At 47.0% G+C, this 20,151-nt stretch overlaps 1 protein-coding gene across 3 annotated transcripts in view; it reads right to left on the minus strand.

Moving 5' to 3' along the window:
- The window catches only part of LOC139234725 (transmembrane protein 150A), a 170,574-nt gene that overhangs the window by 23,563 nt on the left and 126,860 nt on the right, over nt 1–20,151 (minus strand). For all 3 annotated transcript variants that reach the window (XM_070865408.1, XM_070865406.1, XM_070865407.1), the window contains one exon: nt 17,073–17,200. In XM_070865408.1, the coding sequence (XP_070721509.1) occupies nt 17,073–17,200 (128 nt within the window). The remainder of the gene's footprint in view (nt 1–17,072; nt 17,201–20,151) is intronic.

Raw genomic sequence — 20,151 nt, forward strand, 5'->3', positions numbered from 1 at the left:
AGCATTCCGAAGGGACCGCTCCCTCTGTGACACCCTGGTCAATTCCTCAGTCACCTCCAGCACCCCCTCCCCTTCCCATGGCACCCTTCCTGTGTAAGCGCAGGAGATGCAACACCTGCCCTTTTACCTTCTCCCTTCCCACTATTCAGGGCCCCAAATACTCCTTCCAGGTGAAACAGCGATTTACTTGCACTTCTGTCAATTTAATATACTGTATTCGTTGCTCACGATGTGGTCTCCTCTACATTGGGGAGACCAAAAGCAGATTGGGTGACTGCTTTGCTGAACATCTCCATTCAGTCCGTAAGTGTCACCGCGAGCTTCCAGTCGCCTGTCACTTTAATTCTCCACTCCACTCCAACTCTGACCTCTCCATTCTCGGCCTCCTGCACTGTTCCAATGATCTCAATGCAAGCTCGAGGAACAGCACCTCATCTTTCATTTAGGTACTTTACAGCCTTCTGAACTCAACATCGAGTTTAATAATTTCAGATATTAACCTCTGCCCGTATTTTGATCTTATGTATTTTTGCTCTCTGTGTTTCCTATGGCAGCTGGTAATTATCCTGCCATTCACACCCTATCTAAAGTAATCTTTTTCTAACTTCTGCCATTACCATCTCAAGTCGGCCCATCATCCCTGTTGTCTCTCAAATCTCTCCTGTCTTCCACCCTATCACAGATCTTCCCGTTTGTTCTTAGATGAAGGAATTGAGTGTAATATCTCCAAGTTTGCAGATGACACTAAACTGGGTGGTGGTGTGAGCTGTGAGGAGGATGCTAAGAGGCTGCAGGGTGACTTGGACAGGTTAGGTGAGTGGGCAAATGCATGGCAGATGCAGTATAATGTGGATAAATGTGAGGTTATCCACTTTGGGGGCAAAAACACTAAGGCAGAATGTTATCTGAATGGCGGCAGATTAGGAAAAGGGGAGGTGCAACGAGACCTGGGTGTCATGGTACATCAGTCATTGAAAGTTGGCATGCAGGTACAGCAGGCGGTGAAGAAGGCAAGTGGTATGTTGGCCTTCATAGCTAGGGGTTTGAGTATAGGAGCAGGGAGATCTTACTGCAGTTGTACAGGGCCTTAGTGAGGCCTCACCTGGAATATTGAGGAAGGACATTCTTGCTATTGAGGGAGTGCAGCAAAGGTTCACCAGACTGATTCCAGGGATGGCTGATCTGACATATGAGGAGAGACTGGATCGACTAGGCCTTTATTCACTGGAGTTTAGAAGGATGAGAGGGGACCTCGTAGAAATGTATAAAATTCTGACGGGACTGGACAGGTTAGATGCAGGAAGAATGTTCCCGATGTTGGGGAAGTCCAGAACCAGAGGACACAGTCTAAGGATAAGGGGTAAGTCATTTAGGATTGAGATGAGGAGAAACTTCTTCACTCAGAGAGTGGAATTCCCTACCGCAGAGAGTTGTTGATGCCAGTTCGTTGGATATATTCAAGAGGGAGTTAGATGTGGCCGTTCTGGCTAAAGGGATCAAGGGGTATGGAGAGAAAGCAGGAACGGGGTACTGAAGGAAAGATCAGCCATGATCATATTGAATGGTGGTGCAGGCTCGAAGGGCCGAATGGCCTGCTCCTGCACCTATTTTCTATGTTTCTGTTTCCTCCCCTCCCCCTTTTAGTGCTCCTTAAGAATCTGTTCTTTCGAACATTCGCCAGTTCTGACGAAGGGTCATCGACCCAAAATGTTAATTCTGTTTCTCTCCACAGATGCTAATAAGAACATAAGAAATAGGAGCAGGAGTAGGCCATACGGTCCCTCGAGCCTACTCTGCCATTTCACCATCGTCATCATAGGCGGTCCCTCGAACGAGGATGACTTGCTTCCACACCAAAAGGGATGAGTTCACAGATGTTTCAGTGAAAGACCCGATATTCCAGTCCTGAACTCTAGGGGTGGAAGATGCCTGTGCGTGGATTTTTTTAACATGTGGTGACCGTTGCACACCAGCCACTACACAGGCTTGACAGAGCTAGGCCTTTATCCAGTGTCAAAGGCTTACCAGGACGACTGGAGACCTGCTCTGCTGCACGGACCTAGTGCGCACACATATCGCAGTGTGGGCTGGCCCATGCTGCCCCTGGGCTTTCACCTCTTCTGGGCCCTGGACCCTCATTTGCCGCACCTCCGCCATGATCTCTCGCCGCTCCTCCGCCACAAACATTCACTGCAACTCCACCACGATCTCTCACCATTCCTCCTCTACGATCTCTCACCGCTCCTCCGCCTCAATCACTCGATACACTTCCACCACGATCTTTCGCTGCTCACCCGCCCCGACCTTCCCGCTCCTCCGCTGTACCTGGGCCCCTCTGATGCTCCTGCCCACACCTTCATATGTTGCGAGGATAAAAGAGCAGCGTGGGCCCTGGAACATTGTGGGCCACCCCAACCTGCGAGAGGACACAGGTCGGGAGGATAAAGAGAAAACGATCATGGCTGATGCAATCATGGACTCAGATTCACTTCCCTGCCGGCTCCCCATAACCCCTTCTTTCTATCTCTGTCTTAAATTTATTCAATGTCCCGGCTTCCACAGCTCTCTGCAGCAGTGAATTTCACAGATTTACAGCCCTCAGAGAAGAAATTCCTCCTCATCTCAGTTTTAAGTGGGCTGCCCCTTATTCTAAGATTATAGCCCCTTGTTCTCTTCTCCCCTATAGTGGAAACATCCTCTCTGCATCTACCTTGTCAAGCCCCCTCATAATCGTATATGTTTCGATAAGATCACCTCTCATTCTTCTGAATTCCAATGAGTAGAGGCCCAACCTACTCAACCTACAGCGCAGATATAATCGTAAGTACTGCAGGGAATAGAATATGGCCAGGGTGATCTCCTGGACTAGTTTCAATCGCCTGGATGGGTCGGAGATGAATTTTCCCAGATTTTCTCTCCCTAAATTGGCCTGGGTTTTTATCTGGTTTTTGTCTCTCCCAGGAGATCACATGGCTCCGGTGGGGGTGGAGTGTAGAATGTTTCAGTCTAAGAGGTGTCGCAGTTGTGTGAGGTGGACTGGTTGGGCTGGGTGCTCTTTGCCTTTTCATCATTGTTCATAGGTTTATATGTAACCTTTAGGGCTGCTGACCAAGGGCCGTGCGACTCTTTGTCGGCCGGCGTGGACACGATGGGCCGAAATGGCCTCCTTCTGCGCTGTAAATTTCTATGTTTCTATGTTTCTATGTAACCTTTCCTCATAAGTCAACCCCCTCATCTCCGGAATCAACCTAGTGAACCTTCTCTGAACTGCCTCCAAAGCAAGTATATCCTTTCGTAAATATGGAAACCAAAACAGTACGCAGTATTCCAGGTGTGGCCTCACCAATACCCTGTATAACTGTAGAAAGACTTCCCTGCTTTTATACTCCATCTCCTTTGCAATAAATGGCAAGATTTCATTGGCCTTCTGATCACTTGCTGTACCTGCATACTATCTTTTTGAGTCTTATGCACAAGTCCCGCTGTACTGCAGCACTTTGCAGTCTTTCTCCATTTAAATAATAACTTGCTCTTTGAATTTTTTTCTGCCGAAGTGCATGACCTCACACTTTCCAACATTATACTCCATCTGCCAAATTTTTGCCCACTCACTTAGCCTATCTATGTCCTTTTGCAGATTTTTTGTGTCCTCCTCACACATTGCTTTTTCTCCCATCTTTGTATCGTCAGCAAACTTGGCTACGTTACACTCAGTCCCTTCCTCCAAGTCATTAATATAGATTGTAAATAGTTGGGGTCCCAGCACTGATCCCTGCGGCACCCCACTAGTTACTGATTGCCAACCCAAGAATGAACCATTTATCCCTACTCTCTGTTTTCTGTTAGTTAGCCGATTCTCTATCCATGCTAATATATTACACCCAATCCCGTGAACTTTTATCTTGTCCAGTAGCCTTGTCAAATGCCTTCTGGAAGTCCAAATACACCACATCCACTGGTTCCCCTTTATCCACCCTGTTCGTTACATTCTCAAAGAATTCCAGCAAATTTGTCAAACATGACTTCCCCTTCTTAAATCCATGCTGACTCTGCCTGACCGAATTTTGCTTTTCCAAATGTCCTGCGACTGCTTCTTTAATAATGGACTCCAACATTTTCCCAACCACAGATGTTAGGCTAATTGGTCTATAATTTCCTGCTTTTTGTCTGCCTCCTTTTTTTAATGGGGGTGTTACATTTGCAGTTTTCCAATTTACTGGGACTTCCAGGGAATTTTGGTAAATTACAGACAATGCATGGCTCACTGAGATTACCAGCATTTTCTGTTTTGATTTCAGATTCCAGCATCTGCAGTATTTTGTTTTTGATTTAATCATTTATTTCATTGCTGTCTGTGGGAGCTTGCTGTGTGTAAATTGGCTGCCATATTTCCTACATTACAACAGTGACTACATTTCAAAAAGTATTTAATTGGCTGTAAAGCACTTTGGGACATACTAAGGTCATGAAAGGTGCTGTATAAATACAAGTCTTTCTTTCTTGCATAAATACATTTTTTGAAGCGACTTCAAGCAGAGCAGATGCCTGATAATCACCCTAATTTTAGAACACTAATAACACAGAGCTGCCAAGTAGCTACATTACATCTATCTTAAAAGTTATAATAAAATTAAGGTCAAAAGTTTTTAACGTCTCCTCAGTGCCCATCTATTCTCCACCCCATTCTTTTACAATGTCAGCTGTGGCTCAGTGGGCAGCACTCTTGCCTTTGAGTCAGGAGATTGTGGGTTCAAGTCCTATGCCAGGAACTTGAGCACAACAAAAACCTAGGCCTATGCTGCACAGTTGGAGGTGTGTCTTTCAGATGAGATGTTAAACCGAGGCCCTGTCTGCTCTCTCAAGTGAATATAAAAAATCCTGTGGCATTATTTCAAAGAAGAGCAGTAGAGTTATCCCTGGTGTCCTGGCCAATAGTTATCTCTCAATCAACATAACAAAAAAAGATTATTTGGTCATTATCACATTGCTGTTTGTGGGAGCTTGCTGTATGCAAATTGGCTGCCGCGTATCCTACATTATAACAGTGACTACACTCCCAAGTATTTCATTGGCTGTAAAAGACTTTGAAACGTCCAATGATTGTTAAGGGCACTATATAAATCCAAGTATTTTTTCATTATTATTTCTCAGTTTATTCTTGTGCATTTTGCATTTTAGAGTGGAATTTGTCTTTCTCCAGGATTCCACCATCCAGTCAGGAGCTGGGACCCACGACTTCTGCTTTGATAGGCAAAAAAGCACATTCTGAAAGCCAATCCTGTGTTAGAGCATTGTACTTTGACATGGTCATGTGCCTGGGGCAACCAAGGCAAACCTCTGAGCTGGGGTCTTTTCAGGATCAGTCTGGAGATGGAGCACTGGAATTGAGTTAACCCTCCATGGCAGGCTCGGTAATGTCATACCAGAACTAGATGGTGTGAGATAGTCCAAAAGGCCACATTGTCTGCATGCCAGACACGAGACTCCCAAAGCAAGCGTTCTACTCAGAACTCCTTCATGGCAAGCGAGCCAAAGGCGGGCAGAGAAAATGTTACAAGGACATCCTCAAAGCATCCCTGATAAAGTGCAACATGCCCACTGACACCTGGGAGTTCCTGGCCAAAGACCGCCCAAAGTGGAGGAAGTGCATCCGGGAGGGTGCTGAGCACCTCGAGTCTCATCGCCGAGGGCATGCAGAAATCAAGCGCAGGCAGCGGAAAGAGCGTGTGGCAAACCAGTCCCACCCACCCCTTCCCTCAACAACTATCTGTCCCACCTGTGACAGAGACTGTAATTCCTGTATTGGATTGTTCAGCCACCTAAGGACTCATTTTTAGAGTGGAAGCAAGTCTTCCTCGATTCCGAGGGACTGCCTATGATGACGGTGGTAGTCCAGGATTATGCTGACCATTGACCAAGCGACTTCAAGCAGAACAGAAGCCTAATATGAGAACAGTAATGACGCAGATCACTCGGGCATTGGGATTCTAGGAAATTATAGTGGAGGTTCGGAACACCTGGTCTCTATCCCCTTTGCATTTGGTGTTCAATTTGCAAACAGGGGCAGGAAGCTGAAACAACTCATATTAAAATTATTTGAGTCAATATTTTCATACTAAACTCATGTTTTCGAAGTTACACCGTCCCATCTCCCCAAACCTAGTTCTCGCTGCTGCACATCACAGCCACTGGCACCGGATCACAGGGAAAAGATTCAAAGACGCAATGGGATGAATTCCCTACCTAAAACCATCATGGGAGCGCCATAGAATGGTTACCGCATGGAAGGAGGCCATTCGGCCCATCGAGCCCATGCCGGCTCTCTGCAAGAGCACCTCAGCTAGTCCCACTCTCCTGCCCTTTCCCTGTAGCCCTGCAAATTTCTTTCCTTCAGAAACTTATCCAACTCCCTTTTGAAAGCAGTAATTGAGTCTGCCTCCACCACCCTCTCAGGTCGTGCATTCCAGATCCTATCCACTCACTGCGTAAAAAGGTTTTCCTCAAGTTGCCTTTGGTTCTTTTGACAATCATCTGGTTCTCAACCCTTCCGTCAACCCTTCTGTCTATCTACCCCGTCCAGACCCCTCATGATTTTTGAACACCTCCATCAAATCTCCTCTCAACCATCTCTGCTCCAAGGAGAACAACCCCAGCTTCTCCAGTCTATCCACGTAACTGAAGTCTCTGATCCCTGGAATCATTCTCGGAAATCTTTTCTGCGCCCTCTCCAAGGCCTTCACATCCTTCCTAAAGCACGGTGCCCAGAATTGGACACAATACTCCAGTTCAGGCCGAACCAGTGTTTTATACAGGTCACCACACGACAGAGTCAGCATGGAATTATGAAGGGGAAGTCACATTTCACAAATTTGCTAGAATTCTTTGAGGATGTAACTAACAGGGTGGATAAAGGGGAACCAGTGGATGTGGTGTATTTGAACTTCCAGAAGGCATTTGGCAAGGTGCCACATAAAAGGTTACTGCACAAGAAAAAAGTTCACGGGGCTGGGGGTAATATATTAGCATAGATAGAGGATTGGCTAACTAACAGAAAACAGAGAGTAGGGATAAATGGTTCATTCTCGGGTTGGAAATCTGTAACCAGTGGGGTGCCGTAGGGATCAGTGCTGGAACGCCAACTATTTACAATCTATATTAACGACTTGGAAGAAGGGACTGGGTGTAACGTAGCCAAGTTTGCTGATGATACAAAGATGGGAGGAAAAGCAATGTGTGAGGAGAACACAAAAAAATCTGCAAAAGTACATAGACAGGCTAAGTGAGTGGGCAAAAATTTGGCAGATGGAGTATAATGTTGGAAAGTGTGAGGTCATGCACTTTGGCAGAAAAAAATCAAACAGCAAGTTATTATTTAAATGGATAAAAATTACAAAGTGCTGCAGTACAGTGAGACCAATTGGTACTTGTGCATGAAACACAAAAGGATAGTATGCAGGTACAGCAAGTGATCAGGAAGGCCAATGGAATCTTGGCCTTTATTGCAAAGGGGATGGAGTATAAAGGCAGGGAATTCTTGCTACAGCTATACAGGGTATTGGTGAGGCCACACCTGGAATACTGCGTGCAGTTCTGGTTTCCATATTTACGAAAGGATATACTTGCTTTGGAGGCAGTTCAGAGAAGGTTCACGAGGTTGATTCCAGAGATGAGGGGGTTGACTTATGAGGAAAGGTTGAGTAGGTTGGGCCTCTATTCATTGGAATTCAGAAAAATGAGAGGTGATCTTATCGATTCAGAGAAAATGTTTCCACTGATAGGGAAGACTGGAGCATGAGGGCATGATCTTAGAATAAGGAGCCGCCCATTTAAAACTGAGATGAGGAAACATTTCTTCTCTCAGAGGGTTGTGGATTTGTGGAATTCGCTGCCTCAGAGAGCTGTGGAAGCTGGGACATTGAATAAATTTAAGACAGAAATAGACAGTTTCTTAAACGATAAGGGAATAAGGGATTATAGAGAGCAGGCAGGGAAGTGGACCTGAGTCCATGATCAGATCAGCCATGATCGTATTAAATGGCGAAGCAGGCTAGGGGCCATAAGGCCTACTCCTGCTCCTATTTCTTATGTTCTTATGTTCACGAAGAAGGCCCACCACCACCTTCTCTGGGCCATTGGGGATGGGCAATAAATTCCAGCCCTGCCACATCCCAAGAACAAATAGAAAAAAAACCCCAAGACTTGCGAGAGTTGTGGCAATGTCCACTACGCGGTCAGGGATAAGAATGTAGCTTGTGATCTATGCTGATAGTTTACTTCACGGGTGAGAAACAAATGTCACAGACTTATTTTTGTTCTTTGACCGTGGGATGACCATCTCCCTCAGGAGATAAATAAATTGGGGAAGAGTTCCTGACAGTGCACAGTGTACTTGGCCCGTTGAGGAATCGGTCACACTCATTCCAGATTTTGTTGCATTCTTAAACTAAAACAGAATGCTGTCGGTAGTGCGTTTTTTTGCCTCTCGATTTCCTGTTTTAGTCGGGACTTCCTGATGTTATAGCAGCAGCACTGAGAACAGCAACAGAGGTGCACAAGACTCCCGAACTGACACGAACCCACACACCCTCACAAATACCACTCCCACTTCCACCCTTCCAACTCTGAAAGATTGAGAGATTCGGCGCACTTCATTCAAATGTAAACATGCAATCATGTCATAATTATAAGATAGTCACTAATAAATGCAATGAGGAATTCAAGAGAAACCTCTTTACCCAGAGAGGGGTGAGAATGTGTACACAAAGCAAATTACTGCAAATGTTGGATAGGCAGGTGAGATTAAGTGACAAAAGTGATGGTGCAAGGAAAAGGGCTCAGAACTGTCTCCAGGGAAGGTTCACACAGATCAACGCCACCACACCCCGCTTTTGGTTATGTTGTTCATGACACATGAGGAAACCATCTTTTGAAGATGGGTCTCTATAAAGAAAGACTAGCCTTCCACCGGACGTCTCAAACCGCTTTACAGCCAATGAAGTACTTTTGGAGAGTTACGCCCATTTTTACACCCAATTACGGCAAAAAAAAATCATCAAAATTTCCCAGTTTGAATTGTTGATTTTGGCGCTGCCTAGCCTGTCCTTTAGCTTTGGGGGTGGAGCTTAAGATCTGCGCCAAAAAGATCGGATTGCCAGGATAACCAGGGACACACTGCGGGCTGAGGCTGGAAAGTGAAACATACAACACATTCTGGCCAGCTCACAGCAATCTGCACACGCACCTTACACACTGCAGTAACTTACCAGCATTAAATTATTAAAGTGTTTATGCCAAAAGTCTATCTCCCCCTGGCTGAAGGGCCTCCTCCCTCCCGGTACCCGCTACTGTCCCAGGCCGAAGGGCCTCCTCCCTCCCGGTACCCGCTACTATCCCAGGCTGAAGGGCCTCCCGATGCTGGTACTCGCTACTATCCCAGGCCGAAATGCCTCCCCCCTCTCTCCCACTCTCCCCTCTCTCCCACTCTCCCCTCTCTGCTGCTGTTGTCCGGGCCGTAGAACTGCATCTGCTGCATTGATCTCCTTACCTGCATCAATTTTTCTAACTGCCCAGAAAGTTTTTCCACAGCGGTCACATACGCCGTCCTAAGAAAAATTGCAGTAAATCGGAGCTGGCCAAACTTGCTTAAATAGCCAGAATTGGCGCGGGTGGCAGGTTACGGCCCCAATGAGGTTAAAAAAAAACTAACCTAAAAAAATCGTAACTAACTGAGTTACGCTGGCGCACAATATTTGGGGAAACTTGGATATTTTAATTTAGGCCAAAAAAACGGCGCGTGCCAAAAAAACGGCGCAAATAACTGAGGAAAATTGAACCCATATTATTTTCAAAGCATTAAAGGTTAAATTAATGTCATCAGGATTCACATTAACTTTGCATTTGAAGTTATTTACTTGACTTGAGGCGATAGTGTTATCTGTGAAAGATGAGCAGAGTACTTGTACTTAAAGAAATAGCCAAGCTGTGTGTGGCTTTAATTTGAAATGAACAGAGGATTACCAGTAAAGGGAGAGGTTTTCCAAGTCCCTTACATAATAAATATCCAATTAGATGAGAAACAGCACCAGATTTCAACATCTGCAGTGGCACTATCGGTAATTCCACTTCGACAGAACCAGTTCCCCTAAACTGTCTGCTTGATGTTCACAACAGTTAATGGGAGATTCAAGGAAGTAATTGCAAAATACAGCGTGCGATCTGATGCCAATTCTGCGGAAGATGTTTTGGCAGTAGGCGTTGTAGATATGGTCTCTGTTTGTTTTTATAAAAAATGTGTACATGGGAACTTGTCAAACTTCTTACTATTACCAGCGATCCCATTGTACTCTGATGTGAGACTGAGGCGTAGAATTTTGCTGTTGTCATTGACACTGTTCTTGCCTCTGAGACATGACATTGGTTCTGCTGCTTAACACTTCAGTTCATCTGGTACTGATTTGTAACTCTGAGAGTGGATCTATAATCTGACCATTTTCACGGAGTGGATCTAAGGGTTGGAGATTAACACAAAGTGGATCTATGATTGGAGAGTTGAATTTACTTGGAGCTTCTTCCTCTCCACCAGTGTAACCTTGGCTGAAGCTCCACTTGTGCAAGTAAATGGAACTTCAGCTCCACTTGTGCAAGTAAATGGAACTTCAGCTGTGGCTCAGTAGACAGCGCGCTTGCCTCTGAGTCAGAAAGTTGTGGGTTCAAGTCCCACTGCAGAGACTTAAGCACAAAAATCTTGGCTGAAGCTCCAGTGTAGTACTGAGGCAGTGCTGCACTGCTGGAGGTGCTGTCTTTTGGTTGAGGCGTTAAACCGAGGCACCGTCTGCTCTCTCAGGTGGATGTAAACAATCCTCAGCACTATTTCGAAGAAGAGCAGGGGAGTTATCCCAATATTAATCCCTCATCCAACATCACCAAAAAAAACCGGATGATCTGGTCATTATCATGCTGCTGTTTGTGGGAGCTTGCTGTACGCAAATTAGCTGCCGTGTTTCCTACATTCCAACAGTGACTACACTTCAAAAAGTACTTCATTGGCTGTAAAGTGCTTTGGTCGTGAAAGGTGCTATATAAATGCAAGTCTTTCTTTTTTTCCACCAAAGTTACGACAATGGAGCAGGCGATGTAACAAGGAGATTCACCCCTGGTCATTAACACTGGAGTAGATCCGAGATCAGGTGATGAACACGGAATGGTTCTAACATCAGGTGATTAATGCTGGCGGTGGATCTAAGGGCTGGGGATTAACATTGAAAGTGATCGACAGTCAGAAGATTAACTCTGGGAGTTGGCCTAAATATTGATGTTTATCCTGGGGGCGGCGAGGCGGGGCAGATGCAGCACTTTCCTCAGGAGCTGAAATAGATTGGGTAGGTGTGTGACAGAGAGACTTAGGCCCCGAAATTTAGTCCCACTGGATAGCTGGTGCTCCCCCCACCTTTTTGTGGCTATTCGCGCTGAAATGTTTTGTGGCTGGGCCACCCCATATTCAGCTCCAAAGGTGAACAAATGGGTTCCAGCGCTAATGAACCCTTCCAAAGTGGATGTTTCAGCGGTGTGGCTGTTTTAATTTGAACATTATCACCACTGAGAAATTCAGCATGAAGGTAAGGGTTTCTAACGTGCCAGCTGCTCTCTGGCCTTTTTAAAGGCCCGGGTTTGCAGAAGACCCTGAGGGGGGAAGGAGTTTGGAAGAATGGCTGGTGTAAGAGGTGCAAGGAGAGCCAACAGGTTCACTGATATGGAGCTGGAGACACTGATGGGCGGTGTGGAGGACAGAAGAAGAATACTGCTGTCTGACGTGGGGAGACCTGGCAGACTGCCAGTACATAATGCATGGAGGGAGATTGCAGGGGAGGTGTCAGGCACCTCCATATATGTGAGGAAGCACCCTCCCAGGAGGGTGCTGGCCAGTCTGCACCCGGCCCTCCCAGTGCAGACCACAGCAGCCTTCCCGGACACATGAGGCAGCCACAGGGATGACAGTTAGGTGTAGTGTTAGGGTAGTCACGCGTAACAGGTGTTATAGTGAGATGCACAGGAGTGAAAAATGATAACAGTATTATTATTATATTGTTCTTTATGGTCTGTTTTTGCAGTGATTTGGATAATTGGACAAATCTTTATTTTTGGCACATATATCTGGCCAGGTGTTTCATCTGGGAGTGGGCAATTCTGCGTGAAGGCACTCATTGCGATGGCCATTGAAAGTGGGACCTGAAGGGTCATGTGTGGCTGGGATTATCTGAAACGAGCAGCTATGAGATGCAGCTGCACCTCCCTTCCAGGGTGGCGATGGGGACATCCCCTAGCTCTGGGACAACGGGGATCCTCCTCCTGCTCCTCCTCCTACTCCCTCCTCCTCCTCCTCCTCAGGTGGTACTGCTGGCTCGACCTCCAGCGGCTGTCCCCTCACGATGGCCAGGTTGTGCAGCATGCAGCAGACCACGACGATTATGGAGACCCGTTGAGGAGAGTACTGCAAGGTGCCACCAGTCCGGAACCTCTGATTGAGGATGCCAATGTCTGCAGTGCTGGACCCTACTCTTGTACGGTGCATCTGTGACCTGCCAGATGCACCGATGTCCCGAGAATTGGGAGACATTGCCAATGTCTGCAGTGGCGGAATGGAAAGACCCCGTGGCGTAAAAATTCACGCCGATGGTGACCTTGGTCTCCACAGTGAGGGCGGTCCTGCGGCGTGTTTGAGGCTGCCGATTTTCTAGTAGGACAGTGCAGAGCTCCCTCAGTACTTCTGTCCGAAATCGTAGCCTTCGCAGGCATTGCTCATCAGTGAGCTGGAGGGGTAGAACTGAGTTCTGTAGACCCTTTGAGGGTAGGGACTCCTCCCCCCACGTCTGCGTTGGACACCTACCCTGGCAACTGCCTGCTGGCCATCTCCCAGGTCCTCCTCATTCTCGGGCTCCTGTGGAGGGTCTTGCTGGAAAGGCTCCTCTCCCAATATTTGGAGGGGGGTGGCCAGGAGGGATCAGCATCCCCCACCCTCCTCCTGATGCCATTACCCCTCCTGGCCACCCTCTCTAGCTGCAGGTCTGCGCACATCTGCACGCCCTTCTCTCGGTTGTGCAGCCATGGCGCTGCACGGTGCTGACGACGACGCCTTCTCCTGCGTCTCACCAGGTGTGCCAGGTGTCGCCCTCTCAGCACTCCTCCCATCCTCAGGGTGAACCCTGCCAAGCAGGTCTCTGCAGCCCACAATGAGGCCCACAGGCCTCCACTAAACAGTCAGAAGTGAAAGTTCTACATAGATCTGTCAAAACCTCTGAGCAGCACTCAGCAGGTTTGATGAAGCCAAGACAATTACTGCAACTAATTGCACTTTGAATTCAAATCAAAACTTAATGAAACTATTTTCTTGGCAAAGGGGCCCGATCCAGGCAACACTCCAGCGGCGTCGCGTTCGAGCACCGACTCGAATACCTCGCGGGAGCACTGCCTGAACAAGTCTGACCTTTTTATAGGTGAAAATCCAGGTGGTGGCCATTTTCCTGTGGCCTGGCCGCTGCTTCCCTCACCGCACGAGAATCAGCCTTTACTCCGGCTTCACCCCGCCGTTTCCGGCGGAAGTGAGCACCGCTGAAATCCCGCCCGAGGAGGGAAAAGTACCCGACCGCGGTGGCCTGTGGATTTTTCCGATCGACCGCCCTTTGGGGACGGTGAATTTCGGGCCCACGGCTTGTGGTCTATGGATAGAATGGGCTGGAGGGGCAGAATGGACCTTTTCCCATTCCATACCTTTCCTTTTATTTGCTGCAATTGAACAGGTGGCGAACATGTTACCTACACACACGTTCATTTACAGAAGCCTTTTTTGAATGTTTGCGATTCACGGTTGATGTTCAAATGTAGCTTCCTGCCTGAATTGCTAATGTTGCATGAACTGGAAGTGGAGGCAGCTGAACATACAGTTGGGGCTGGGAGTGCAGCGCTGGTTTGTCAACCTGGGGAACCAAACCAGGTTCCCAGAGACAACGCAGGCTCTTTATCACTGCTGCCAGTGTCATATTGGAAAACCAGCCCCCATCTCTTTCCTCATTTGCTGCGGGCTAGTCAGTAAAGACCGTTTAAATAAGGTGTTCAGTGACTGACTGGACCTGCAGCAACTAATGGTGCGATTTACAGGAAGCACTCTGCCCATCTGACTTGCATTCTGGCCCAGAACGGTGCTATAAACCTACAAACAACGAGCACATTCATGTGGCATTCCTCCCTCTGCCATCCTAACAGAAAGTTTAGCTCATTTTACAAATTCACGCGATTTGGAAGACCATTCATAGAAATATAGGAACAGGAGGAGGCCATTCAGCCCATCGAGCCTGTTCCGCCATTCACTCAGATCTATACCTCCACTCTATTTACCCGTCGTGGCTCCATACCCCTCTATACTCTTGCCCATTTGATCCACCGTTGTTCACCCATCCAGAAAGATGCTAACACAGCCCCCGTTGTAGTATCCGATTGTTTTTTTGACTGACTCCAGGGGTTTTGTCTCCATTAGTTTAACTGGAAGTGTACTCCGCACGTTGATCAGTCTTTGGGCTCGGCTTTGACACCTGTCGCCCGCTGTTAACAGGGTGGCAACGGCCGCAAAACCGGGCAGTAGCCGTCCCGCCCCATTCCCACTGGAGATGCGACCGCTGCAATTTTGAAAGGGGCCTACTGCCAGGTGTCCAAAGCCCCTGCCTGAATCAATCAATAGGCCCCTTTTAATATGGAAAATGGGGTCCTCGAACATAAGTAAGACCCCGATTACCATTTAAGGCAGGAGCTGGTTGGAGCCTGCGTGGTATTCAGTTCGTCAAGTCCCACGGGCGGAGGAAGAGAAGAGGCCAAGAAAAATAAGTTTAAAAAAATAATCTGATCCCCCAACCCTACGCAGTCGTGACAGCATCCCCCCCCCACCCCCTCCGCCCCTGTTCACGACCTATGAGCTATCTACCTTGTGGCAGCTCGGGCCTGTTGTCCTTTGTTGAATCTGGCGAGCTATGTCAGGACACCTGTTTGGCGCCCTGTAGCTCACTTGGCCGCAGAGGGCGGGGGCATGGGGGGCAGTGGGGGGGGGGGGGGTGGTTCATCACCTGCCAGTCAGGTGCCCAAAGGGGAAAATAGAAACCATTGTGTGGAGAAACATTTCCTGATATCAGGTCTAAAATGACCAGTTTGAACCTGTATCCCCCTAGTTATTCTGTTTAATCTGACGTAAGATAGTGGGTTAATTTTTCGATAGACTTAGCAATCTTAAATATTTCTATAAGTTTCTTAACCATTAAGGGAATAAGGGGTTATGGGGTGCGGGCAGGGAAGTGGACCTGAGTCCATAATCGGATCAGCCGTGATCGTATGGCCTACTCTTGCTCTTATTTCTTGTGTTCTTATGTAAGACCAGCTTTCAGATGCCTCCGTTCAAGGCTGCAAAGCCCAAGGCCTAGACATAGATGTAAATGGATGCCTTAATGCTCAATATGGCGGGCGACATGCGTGTGTATATTCCCTGCCGGTAGTGCGCCTCATGTCATATAAAGTATAGACATCAATGGGGCATCCAGGTCCCCTCCTAAAATAGGCGTTAGGTTCTTTGCATAAGACAGTAGGGGGCCTAACATCAGTATGAGGCTACTTTTACCAATTGGTTTGCCCTGAAAATTAGGTCTACGTTGAGGAGTGCACCTTTTGGTTCCACACTGAAACTGCCGGTTACTGCTCAACGCCCGCCCCGCCCATCCTGATCGACGCCTCAACACCCACCTTCTCGCTCGATCGCCCCACCACCCCATAGTCACCCCCAACTTCTCTCAAGTCCTACCTGACCCGCCGGAATGCAGCGACCACAAATTCAAATCTGGTGTAATTGAGGCCTGAGTTCCTACATCGGGTCCGCTCCGGCACAGGGATCGCTCGCAGGCCGGTGCAAAGCATTTTCTAGACCCACGTTTCTGCAGTCCTTCCTCATAAATCAATCCCCCGACACTGGGGAGCAGCCTCATGGCTCTTCTCTGCACTGCCTCTCGTGCTTGAACATCTCCCTTGTGTCTCGAATATCTCCCTTGTGTCTCAGTGACCAGAACTAGGTGTGGACTGACCAGAGCACTGTACAGTTCGATCATTACCTTCTGTGCCTTGTATTCTACTGTTGTGCAAAGGTGTAGTTCAACATCCTACTGGATTTGTTGATCGGCATTCTGCATTGATTGGACATGTTCAAATCTATTAAGACTCTTGGTTCGTTTCCAGCTTCATCTTAGCTATTATAACACCATTCATTGAGTGCGTATGTCATCTATTTTTCCTTCCTTCATGTAGCACTTTACACTTGTCTGCATTAAACTTCAATTGTTATTGTTTCGTCCACTTAAAGAAGAAAGATCTAGCAGCTTGCACCACTTCAGGACATCCCAAAGTGCTTTAAAGTGGTAGCCGTGGCCCAGTGGGCAGCACCCTCGCCTCTCAGTCGGGAAGTTGTGGGTTCAAGTCCCACCCCAAAGACTTGAGCACAAAAATCTAGGCTGACACTTCAGTGCAGTACTGAGGGAGCGCTGCGCTGTCAGAGGTGCTATTTTTTAGATGCGATGTTAAACCGAGGCCCCGTCTGCTCTCTCAGGTGGACATAAAAGATCCCACAGCACTATTCTGAAGAAGAGCAGGGAAGTTATTCCCACTATCCTGGCCAATATTTATCCCTCAACCAACAGCTAAAAACAGATAATCTGGTCATTATCACATTCCTGTATGTGGGCAAATTGGCTGCCACGTTTCCTACATTACAACAGTGACTACACTCCAAAAGTACTTCATTGGCTGTGAAGCGTTTTGGGAAATCATGAGGTTGTGAAAGGCGCTATATAAATGCAAGCTCTTTGTTTCTTTTTTTAATAGCCAATGAAATCCTTTGGAAGTGTAGTCACTGTTGTAATGTGGTTACAGAGTTATTTATTTTGACTAGGTTGTCACGTCTTTTGAAATAGTGGACAGGCGAATGTTGTCAAAGGGGTCAAACAGGTTGGCAAGGGTCACTTCTCAACTTTAAAGTTTTCTTTATATTTTACCTGGAAGTTTCCCACGACGATGAGGCCTGCGGCACAGATCCAACATGTGACCAGCGCAGCCGTGTTCAGTAAGGACTTTTGGTGTCTCTCCATCACCTGCGCGTACCGTAGCAAACCCACCAACATCACTGGAACAAAAGGACAGTGTGTCACGTCGGAACATTTATTTATAACATCTCACACGACAAAAACCAGGACAAAGAGCAAACTGCCTTCCTCCCAAAGTAGAACAAGCCGGGATCAATCCACTCGATCCACCTGACTGGTGGCACCAAGGCTTTACTCACCTTACGGTGGTTACAATGAGGGCCCATTTTTTTTAAAGTGCATTTTCCAGAATTCTTCAAGAACTCCCTTGATCTCTTGGGTAATACTGGATGAATCCACAATTACACCGTGCTTCACTTTAAACCCATGCTTCCCGAGACCCCTCTCAAAAATATCACCTTACATTCATGACTGCTTTCTCAGAGGGCAATTGCCACCATCTGCCTGAATCGACGATTCTTCTGGGAATTTCTCACCTTTGGACTCTTAATTACCTACCGCTGGCGGGAATCTATTCCATGGGTCTGAGGGGCAAAATATTGCGAGAGATTTTCTGGTCCTGAACTCGAATGTAATGGCTCTCATGGGTGGGTGCAGCGGCTACAGGGACATCGGTGGGGGGGGGGCCAAGAGGAAGGTACACTTATAATGGAGCCTGCTCCATTTAATTAGAAGGAGAATCAGATGGGCTTCCTTCAGGACATACATGTCTTCGGCAGCAGGAAGAGGAAAATCTGCCCCATTAATTTAAGTAGCAATTAGCAACAACTTGCATTTATATAGCGTCTTGAACACAGGGAAATGTCCCCAGACTCCTCACATAAGAACATAAGAATTAGGAGCAGGCCATTCGGCCCCTCGAGCCTGGTCCGCCATTCAATAATGTAATGTATTTGCTTCCTGGGTTATTTGCTTAAGAATTCATAGCAACACGTTGCTATTAAGAACTAGTTAGTTTATTAACAAAGGTTTAACAATCACACGACACATTACCAGTTCATCCACCAGGCTCACAATCACCTGCCTCATCGTGGATCCCCTGAACGCGACTGGCTGGGGTTTTATTGAGTCTTGTGAACATCACCTGACTGGCTAAGCCACTCACAATGCAAGAGCTCTACAACTATTTTGTTGAAAGCCAAGAGATGCAATTGTAAGAACTGCTTACAACCAAAGTCATCAGAGGATTACTTTCTCCTCAAATAGAAAGTAAGCATACTCACAGGTGCATACATTACAAATAAGATCATGGCTGATCTTCTACCTCAACTCCACTTTCCTGCACTATCCCCATATCTCTTGATTCATTTTGTTATATCTGCAGGCTATAGATATAGTCTCTGTGTAGTCACTGTATAGTTGTATAAGATGGAGACTTGTTTACCTGATGTACGATCAATAAGATTTACACTGTGTATATACTATGCTGGCATCACTAGAGGGTGCAACTGGTGGAGACCGGGGTTTCCTGCCCTGGTAACAGGGGCTGTATAAAAAGGTAGCCACCATGGGGCTGCCTCACTCTGGCGTTACGATTAAAGGACTTAGGTCACTACAGTTTGAGTACAACACATTGCCTCATGGAATCATTCATAAGTGCATTACAGACATAATAACTGGCGACGAGAATACAGACTTTCATGCGATTATGGCTATCTTTGGCACACTAAAAGACTTCCCAGAGGGTGCTGATTGGGATGTGTTATAGGCATTAGGCACCTGCTGAATATATCTAAACTCATATAAGTTTAAAGTGGCCACACATAAAATGGCTGCCCAGGCATGATGGGAAATCAGGTAGTCAAGCTGTGAACTATTGACTGAGGCTGACCGAGCAATAACCCTGTGAGGCCCACTGCCAGGAATGCCTTGGATACAAGATAACTATAACAAACCATTATAACTCCACACAGCAGAGCCCCGAGAAATAGAGATAAGAGGGGCCTACATCACATAACGAGGGCATGCATCAGCCCGAGCTGACAAGAACCGAATATGTAACTCTAATAAGGAGGCTACCCAATGCCAGCATCCAAGGACAGTAAGATAAGAGAGGCCCAGGCCATGTTACAAGACACACGAGTCATCCCTAGCAACACACCTCTTAGCAACACATCTCTTGGCAACACATGAGCCACTTTACGTTTAGAGACTAACGCTATTGGTCTAATATAACTGTAGTAAACTGTTGTATGTAACTGTAGTAAACTGTTGTAAAACATATAAAGATCCATGAAACCCTTTGTTCAGTGGAGAGAAGCCTGGATCTAGTCCTGAGACTTCCTCCCCGCTGAGCGTTAATAAAGGACGCATTGGCGTTGGAACTGACTCTGAGTGTTGAGTGATTCTTCTGACAAACACTAACACTAACAGTGGCGTAGTCGGCAGGATTTCCCGGAGTCGCTGGACGCCCTTGGAAAAACCCGGGTGAGTATAAAAAACGATTTTTAATTATAAAGGGTGTGGAAGGTGGAAGCTGGTTGATCGACACGAGGAGACGGTCTAATATCTCAAACGCCTAGCCTGAGCCTGAATTAAGAGGACTTTTGTCCCACGTGACGACCAGGAACCAAGTAGGCGTAGGGAACACACTTAGAGGTACACACTTAGACCGTGGGATCGTGATACTGAAAGACATCTTCCGGACCCAGCAGAGTAATTTGAAAGAATACCCCGGGGTAGAACCAAGCGGTGTACAGCAGCTAACGGAATCCAAACCTGTGAACAGGGTCGGACCAACGGGCAAGAGCAGTGGTAGGTAGTCGTTAAGGTTAACGTAGAGCACTGCGGGAATTGCTTAAACACGTTTTAAGAATAGTATAAGTCTGTGTAACAGCAGAACTTGTGGCCTGACAGTAGCTAGGAGACGGTTTACTACAAGTTACGCTAGGTAGAAAGCGGACCTCTGAGAGTAGATACCTAACGGATCTAGTCCTACCCAGGAATGGCCATGAAAGCAGTTAAGCTTGAGTGGGGATCAGAAGGGTCCATTACCCGCCATCTGGCAGGAAAGCAAAAGAAACTAATCGAG

Source organism: Pristiophorus japonicus, chromosome 22 (genome assembly GCF_044704955.1).
Source record: "Pristiophorus japonicus isolate sPriJap1 chromosome 22, sPriJap1.hap1, whole genome shotgun sequence".
Classification (NCBI taxonomy): domain Eukaryota; kingdom Metazoa; phylum Chordata; class Chondrichthyes; family Pristiophoridae; genus Pristiophorus; species Pristiophorus japonicus.